Source organism: Heteronotia binoei, chromosome 13 (genome assembly GCF_032191835.1).
Source record: "Heteronotia binoei isolate CCM8104 ecotype False Entrance Well chromosome 13, APGP_CSIRO_Hbin_v1, whole genome shotgun sequence".
Lineage (NCBI taxonomy): Eukaryota > Metazoa > Chordata > Lepidosauria > Squamata > Gekkonidae > Heteronotia > Heteronotia binoei.
The window spans coordinates 55,786,441-55,795,695 of NC_083235.1; the positions used below are offsets into that span (position 1 = coordinate 55,786,441).

At 43.4% G+C, this 9,255-nt stretch overlaps 1 protein-coding gene across 1 annotated transcript; it reads right to left on the bottom strand.

Annotated features, from left to right (window-relative positions):
* Positions 1-2,015: 2,015 nt before the first annotated feature.
* Positions 2,016-3,066, bottom strand: LOC132581105 (actin, cytoplasmic 1-like). Its single transcript, XM_060252164.1, has one exon. It carries the CDS (start codon positions 3,064-3,066, stop codon positions 2,017-2,019), a length of 1,050 nt encoding a protein of 349 aa, XP_060108147.1. The 3' UTR covers position 2,016.
* Positions 3,067-9,255: the final 6,189 nt, after the last annotated feature.

Genomic DNA, 9,255 nt, shown 5'->3' on the forward strand with positions numbered 1-9,255 from the left:
CAGACTTTGAATGTGCTCACTGTTCCAGTGCTTCCCTGACCGAGTTGATAAAGCTCTGACCTGAAAGCCAGGCTATCCCAGGTGGACTTGCAGGAGCACTGAAACAGAGCAGGTTTTTATATGGGATATGTCAGTTAACCATCAGAATGGCAGGGTGGTGTCATAGTAACAGAAAAGGATTGTCACTAGAATAATTCTTATTTTTATATTAACATGGCCGCTTTATTAAATCTTGTAGCATATATCTCCCTGAAATCATTACAGCAAGACTGTTTCTTTCTGCATTTCATTTAATATATCAATGTGCTCATATCCATGATATCCTTTGATAACAGCATTTCAGTTGCTTGTAAATAGTAACTCCTTCAGATACTTTCTATTAACATTTCTGTGGTAAATTAGCAATAATTTCTCTATCTTCCTCAATTATAATATTCTTAATCTATCCTATGTTTAAAGATCCTATTTATTGAATGAACAGTGAAATCCTATGCAGAATTACACCCTTCTAAATCCACTGAAGTCAAGTGGTTTCGAAGAGTGTAACTGTGCTTAAGAGCACGCTGCTAATAAAATATCATAACTAGTTAATACTGCCCTCTTCTCTTACGGAAAAAAATCTTCAATTACAGCTATATGAGAATGAACACCTATCATAAACCCGTCGGTATAAATAGAAACTGAAAAGCAATTCTAGTGCTCTTCCAATTCTATCTGTAAATCATGTGCAAATTAACTAAATCCATAAACTATACCACAGTAGTGGAGGAAAGAACCTATAAAGAAATTTAGAATGAAAAGGCTTCTTTAAAAAAAAAAGTAGATCAAATTTTCTCCAAAAGGATCTATTTTGCTTGCTTATTAAACACCATCCAACAAACTCATTTACTCATCTCTGTATAGCAAAAGCTATAGAAGTCTGGCCGGAACCCAAATTGATACAAAATTACATTAATGAAAGAAAAATCATGCCGAATGTCTCAGAACTCCCCCTTTTCCACTCACCTCATCTCTCTAAATTTAGACATCTCTTGCTACACCTTTTGAATGTGACAACACTCACACAATAATTCAGCATGTGTAAAAACCAAAAAGAACTCAGATTTGGAAGTGTCATATGTCATTAAAGTTATTTTAGGAAATCAAGTAATTTCCATTGGTTTTAACAACAAACACATTTCAAATAATAATTTCCCACCATTATCCAGCTGAAGGAATGTCGGAGTCCAGCCCCAACAATATAATGGTGTGAAGAAGAAAGGTAGACAGGAGACAGATTTAAAGATTGCAAAGCATGCTCGAGTACAGCTGCACAGGGAATGAATGATCCCTCAGCCTCTCCAGCTCCTCCTTTTATTTCCTCATACACGTCATACCCCTTAACCAATAAGGCATCAAGTACAATCTGCTCAACAACAAGGAGCACATGCATTCTGTACTTCTAGTTACATAGTATCCAATTACACCAACTGCCAAACCTTATACATAACTTTCCACATCTCCTCCCTTTATATTTATTTTTTGTTGACAAACTTTGCCAATTATATATATTCAAAAATAAAGACTTCTGGAAAGGCGGCCTATGGCCAACCCATCTACTGTATTCTTCTGTGGGAAAGGCCTGATACTGTAATTAAAAGGCTCGCTTATGAGCCACCAAGGCCACGGAAGGAGGTTTAAATCCACAAGACTAAAAAACATAAAACAATGAAGAAATATGTTGAATAAAACAACATCATACTATTAATATGAACAAACCTAACATTAAAATTGTACAATATTACTGCAACCATCCCACATCTGGAAGCCATTTCTACAGTACAGACCACCAACTGTCAACAGATAGGGAGCCTGTACCAAAAGGAGCATTATGAGTAGATTCTTCCAGTATCTTCCCAGTAACCTAAGTCTGCTCTAAATCCAAATCTGAATCCATCAATAAGATTCACGATGTAGGAAGTCCACGCCATGGCCGAATACAACGAGCTGGGACCCACAAAGGTCCTTTTTCTTGGTTTAGAAGCATTTGCGGTGGACAATGGAAGGTCCAGATTCATCGTACTCTTGCCTGCTGATCCACATCTGCTGGAAGGTGGACAGGGAGGTGAGGATGGAGCCTCCGATCCAGACAGAGTATTTGCGCTCTGGGGGGGCAATGATCTTGATTTTCATTGTACTGGGTGCCAGGGCTGTGATTTCCTTCTGCATTCTGTCAGCAATACCAGGGTACATTGTGGTACCACCAGATAGGACAGTGTTGGCATACAGGTCCTTACGGATGTTGATGTCACACTTCATGATTGAATTGAAGGTGGTTTCATGGATACCGCAGGATTCCATTCCTAAGAAAGATGGCTGGAAGAGAGCTTCCGGGCACCTGAACCTCTCGTTTCCGATGGTGATCACCTGGCCGTCGGGAAGCTCGTAACTCTTCTCCAGGGACGAACTGGACGCGGCGGTGGTGGTGAAACTGTAGCCTCTCTCGGTCAAGATCTTCATGAGGTAGTCGGTCAAGTCGCGACCAGCCAGGTCCAGACGAAGGATGGTGTGGGGCAAGGCGTAACCTTCATAGATGGGCACAGTATGGGTGACACCATCCCCAGAGTCCATCACAATACCAGTGGTACGGCCAGAGGCGTAGAGGGACAGCACGGCTTGGATGGCGACGTACATGGCTGGGGTGTTGAAGGTCTCATACATGATCTGTGTCATTTTTTCTCTGTTGGCTTTGGGGTTCAGGGGAGCTTCTGTTAGCAGCACAGGGTGTTCTTCGGGGGCAACTCTCAGCTCATTGTAGAAGGTGTGGTGCCAGATCTTCTCCATGTCATCCCAGCTGGTGACAATGCCATGTTCAATTGGGTACTTCAGAGTCAGGATACCTCTTTTGCTCTGTGCCTCATCACCGACATAGCTGTCCTTTTGGCCCATTCCGACCATCAGACCCTGGTGCCTGGGGCGACCCACGATGGAGGGGAACACAGCACGGGGAGCGTCATCCCCAGCAAAACCAGCTTTGCACATTCCAGAGCCATTGTCAACGACAAGTGTGGCAATATCATCATCCATGGCGATAGTAATGTCCCCTTCTTCCAGGACTGTGGCGGAAACAGCTGCCGCAAAGGCGGCCAAGTGGTCCGGCTGTATGACGGGGGCTAAGGGAAACCCAGGGTCCTCAGTGTCCGTATCATGATCATCAGGTGGTTTGCGAGATGCAAAATGCCGCTCATCCGTTTTTAAAGATGGGGCATAAGGTGGCGCGGAGGCGGGCGGCAAAAGTCACGGCAGGGAAGCCATAGGTGACGGGTGTGCCTCCATTTGCTGATTAAACAAAATATTGTTTGGTGTAAGCCCTTTCAAACATGCTCGGACCTTGGACCATGTAAACAGAACTCTGGCCGTCACCCGAGGGTGATCTTGGAAGTGGCCGCCAATTTTCACCCAGTCCTTCAACTTAAGGGTTCCTCTTTCGGGGACCCATGGACATACATCATCAATAGCTTTTACTAAATCTTCAACCTCCTTCTTTGTAACAGAGTGTCCTTCTTTAGTGAGTAGAAAGAGGAGGTCTTGAGAAAAGGCTTGTTGTTCAACGGACAGTGAGGAATCCATAGTTGCCGATGTGTTCTATCTTGACCAGTCACACTCACCCAGGATCCGAAGATGTGTGGCGCGCCTGAAACCCTTGCCGGGCGTGGGTGGTGGATGAACAGAGTCTAAAAGATTGCTCTCTTGGAAGCCTCACACGGGGCACCACTTGTCGGAGTCCAACCCCAACAATATAATGGTGTGAAGAAGAAAGGTAGACAGGAGACAGATTTAAAGATTGCAAAGCATGCTCGAGTACAGCTGCACAGGGAATGATTGATCCCTCAGCCTCTCCAGCACCTCCTTTTATTTCCTCATACACGTCATACCCCTGAACCAATAAGGCATCAAGTACAATCTGCTCAACAACAAGGAGCACATGCATTCTGTACTTCTAGTTACATAGTATCCAATTACACCAACTGCCAAACCTTACACATAACTTCCCACAAAGGAATTTATCAGGGATTGTACCCTCATCCAGATAATTCTCCTGCCCAAACTTCAGGAAGATAGGAACAATTCTCCCAGTTTGGTGTAGTGGTTAAGTATGTGGACTCTAATTTGGGAGGACTGGGTTTGATTCCCCACACCTGCTCAGTAATCTTGGGTCAGTCACAGTTCTTGAAAGAGCTGCTCTCTCAGCCCTACCTATCTCACAGGGTGTCTGTTGTGGGGAGTGGAAGGGAAAGGAGATTGTAAACTGCTCTGGGACTCCAAGTGAAGTATGGGGTATAAATCCAATCTCTTCCTCTTCCTCCTCCTCCTCCTCCTCCTCCTCTTGGCAATTGGTATTGCAGTTGTAAATACCTCTACTCAGAATCCTACCCTGGCTTCTTTTCCAGCTTGTCAGGGGAAAATGTTTTAAGTAGCAGGGAATTAGTCAGGGTTTAGGACCTTTACTTGTGAAGGAGAAGGGCTGCTTGTCTTTTTCCTTCACTGGGACAAATAGTGCTAGTGTGGTTTAGTGGTTAAAGAGTTGGGCTAGGATTGGCAAGACCCAGGCCTTGGATTCAGTGCGCGCTCACAAAAGCACAGGTCCTGAACCTTTCTGAGAGTTCCGCCTCCTTGTCCATTGAATAGTATGTGCAGCTGCATAACAATCCCTGGATGAGCTCCACCACCTATTTTTCTACAAAATGACCCCTGGTAAGACCTATGTTCAAATTTCCCCTCTGCAATGGAAGCTTGCTGGGTTACTTTGGGCCAACCACACACTCACAATCTATCCCACTTTGCAGAACAAAGTAGGAGTCCAGTATCACCTTTAAGACCAACAAAGTTTTATTCAGAATGTAAGCTTTTGTATGCATGCATACTTCCTCAGACAATGAAATGAGATACAGTGAGCAAAGCTACATATAGCTGGTGGGCAGTGGTTCAGAATGCAAAATGGTACAAAGTTAAAATCCAAAGCAAAATTTCTTCAAACTACACAGAGTTGTTGTGAGAATAAAATGAAGAGGGGAGAATGCGGTTAAGTGTTGGATTCTCTGGTTTTAGTGCAGCCAGGAATCCCTATAAATGTAACAGGGTGCACAAGGCATTTTCACACAGCAAAGCTTTGGTACTGAGTGTGCAAGCAGAGTTACAAAATTACACAGAGCCAGCAGTTAGATTCAAAACTAATAACAGTTCTTCATTATATGGAACGCCATTCTTGACAGTCTAGAGGATAGAGATAGAATCTAATCTAGCTATCTAGAATGAGTGTGGATGCAGGGGTGCATGCCCTGCACCCATTATTCAACGATGAAGGCAGTATGCTCCTTCTTTTGTGTTTGTGTGAGAGAGGTGTCAAGCCGGAAGGAAGGAATCTCATCCATGGGAATAGCATTCTATTTCAAAGAGATAGGATCAGGTAACAGGAGGGAAATGATGCTCTGTGTGTCCTGATCTGTTTATCTGACTAAATCTATGGTGACCTCCTGAAGTCTGAGACAGGAGACAGTGCATGTGCAATCTTTTGCTTTTCTATCAGTAAGCCACTTTGGGTTCCCATTAGAGAGGAAAATGGGATACAAATGAAACAATTAGATAATAGCAGATGGAGGGTTTAAATTGGGGAAATGAGGTGGCTGTTTCTATCTCCCTATCAGCTAGCACCCTACAGAATACGCAGGCTGTTTGATGCTGCTTGTGTATTGGGGTGAGAGTGACCATAGCGTCTGTGTATCAACCTAATCTGCTACACACACATACACATAGATTCAAGTGGGTAGCTGTGTTGGTCTGAAGCAGCAGAACGAAGTTTGGGTCCAGTGGCACCTTTAAGACCAGTGAAGTTTTATTCAGGGTACAAGCTTTCACGTGCATGCACATTACTTCAGATATATGAGAGAGAGTCAGGAAGTTCTCCCTTGGCCACCACGATTGCGCACTGATTTGTGGAGGGTGAAAAATGCTCTACACAAAAACACCAATCAGAATGATTCTATCCAGTAGAAACCTTCTGTTGGAACCTTGTCCCTGTCACACACATACTTCTGCTGATGTTACACACTACTGTCTCCCCTTCCTGCTGATCCTGTCTCCTATTGTCCAGGAAACCATGTATAGAAAATGAAGCACTAGAATATCCATTAGACAGGAAGATTTGAAGTGGTTTCCAGATAATTTTGTTTGGATCCAGCACACTTCTGAGCTGTACAAAATGGCATTAATATTCAAAAGAACACAACCTAAAAGCACATATGTGAAAGAGACAGCACGAGGATCACATTACCATGTATAACTAATCGTATAACTCCCTTGTCAGCAAGGGAGGTTTGCAGCATCCCTAGCAATATTGGTAAGGACAGGGGGTGCATCTAACCAATTACATTCAGAGTGATATCCACCTTATGAATAAACCGGGAAACTACCATGAATTTCAATAAAATATCCACTATCCTTTTCAACAAATGATCTAATGGTACATAATGCAACTTGACTGCATAAACCAAGGACACATGCCTCACAGACTTGCCTGGATGAAAACCGTCTAGGAGCTCACAGGTTAGCCAGCCAAAGCTCTTTGGGAAAAGAATGAGGCGTAATCAACAAAAATAAAGTTAAAAAATGCATGAGAACTGCAACATAAATGCCACAGAAACTATGGGAGGGAGCCAAATGCATAGCCCAAAGTTTCCTTGATATTTTGCCGGAGCAACTGCTAAAGAGGCAACCTGCTATTCAGACTTAACAGCAGCTTGCCTCTTCAGTAGTGAGGGTGCCCAGGCAAATAAATAGTTCAAAGAAAGTTTCAGCTCAGGATGTGATTCCCAACCCAAAAGCTGCAATCACTTCTTTCTATTGTGGTCCTTGAGTCTCTGGAAATTTGCACCGGGAGTCAAGATACCTACATCATGACAGTTCGTGAAATCACTCTTTCAATTAGAGGAGCTGAATCATAGCCAATATGCTTTAAATTTTCTTCCAGTGCTATTTTATTTTTTATGATTCTAAGGGTGGGAGTCTTTTGCTGACAGTAGATTAAACGATAGAAGCCAAACTGTGAGTAATGACACAGTTGTTTCCTGAGAGATGCTGCACTGGTACAACAATGATGGTAAGTGCTTGAAATGACAACTTCTTGTCTGCCATTATCTTGCCCCTTTAAACCCCCTTCAAATTGGAGCTCCCTGTGGAGGAAATGGCCATTGGCTCTCAGGAGAGACAACTTGCAGGAAAATTGGATCCACCCTGTTCTTACTCTGCAGGGATTTTGAGTAATTTTGCATCATACTGGGCTTCTGCATTTGATTTCTGAGTCATGCAAAAAGTGGTAAAGATGGGCCAAGACAATAGACAAATGTTGAGTATCTAAGCTTGCCTTGGCTTCCCCCCCATCGTTGGCTGATTTGTTCCCCTGTGGTTGCTTGCTTGATAGAAGAGTTGGCATGCTGAGAAGGTGGAGAGAATGGTTCTATGTGGAGTTCAGCATGTGCTGACTGTGATTGCTTCAACTTTTCCCACATTCATTGTGCTAGCATCACAGAGCCAGTGAGTTTGCGCTGACTGGCAGTGAGCTGCAAGCCAGACATAGTGAGAAGGATCAAGTCAGTCAACAGCATTCCAAATCATACAAGAATCCCTTCAACTCAAGTTTTCAGCTTACTGAATTGGTCATGTGAATTGGCATGTAATATTTTCTCCTGTTTTTTTCTTCCTCTAGAGAGCCATGGTGCAGTGGTTATAATGTTGGACAAGGAACTAGGAAACACAGGTTCAGATAACCACTCTACTATGGAAGCATGCTGCAGTACAGTTTTTCTTAATGACATTATTAGACTGACTCTGAATAGAGGAAATAATGCCATTCATATTCAGTACTTGTCAGATGTGTACTGTATTCTGGCACTTCCTGTCTGGTTTAGAGTTCAGAAAAATTACACAGAAAGAATGAAAACTTTCGTGTCCCTGTGCTGAAATCCTGATTTAATCTGTTCACCTCAATGGCTTGCTTTAAAGAAATTAAAGCCATCTGGAGAGCTAATCATTGATTGCCAGCATTTCATCTAGTTGAGCTTTATGGGGGGAAAAAATTCTTACACTATTCTCACAGAGTAGTCAGTGGCTCTGCCAGGTGCATTCTCATCTGAGCCCTGTTGGCCTGGTATAGACATGGTAAAGCTTTCTGGGTAAATGTGATGCCTGCCATATAGATAGTGAAAATAAAGTGCAAGCTATAACAAAAATGCACATGTGTAATAATGAATGTAATAATGAATGCAACAAAAATTCCCTTGTTTGAAAAGACAGTGGAAAATTGCACACTCCCCATTATTTGCACTGGCCTCTCATCAGAATTCATGTTGACTTCAAGACTTTTGTCTTCACTTTATAAGCACTTCATCTTTGAGCAGAGAGGATATCTTCTTCCTTCCTGCCCCTTAGAGTCCTTCCTGCTTTCTCTGCTCTGTTTGATCTCAGCTCATCCCACCCCATCTTTATCCCATATCTTTCCTTCCCTTGTCTGGGCCTTCTATTATGCTGTTCATGGTCTGCTTGTCATGCAAGCAATAGCCGGCCGGCCCACAGGTGTAAGGGTACAATTGAATGTGTTTTACTAGGCCATGAACGGATAGAGATGGGAGATTTATGGTAGGATTGTCTGACGTTTTCATTTTTATCTAGCGGTAACTGCAAGGAGGCTAAAAATTTGATCAGAACAGCAGACAAGGTGGAGTAACCCCTTTGCCTAGTGCTTTTTCCAGCAATCCCCACAAAAACAAAAGCAAGCAAGCAAACAAAAAAGTATTAACCCTGCAGGGAAATACAATCAAAACTGGAATCCTGCCTAGCTGCTTCCAATGTGCCTGGTAAGGGTGCAGCGGCTGAGGGCAGCCACTGAGGAATCTTGGGCAGGAACCCAGGCCTGAAAGTTGGCCCCAGTCCCCTGGCAGATGCATCAGGCAGCGGTAATGGATAAGCAGACCTCTGGGCAGTAACTGGATTGGTGACCCCCAGGGCTTTATTACTGCAAGTGAACGTATGCAATAAGCCAGCTGCTCTGGTGGTGTCTGCCTGTTATTGGAAAGACTGGGTGGAGAAGCAGCCCCTGGCCTCACAGGTTTGGCAAAGCATACTGCCATAGGATGCAGAGGTGGCCACTGAGTTAGATGGCATTTTAAAAATACTAGAAAACGCATAAAATCTATTGATGTCTATCAGCTAGGATGGTGACGG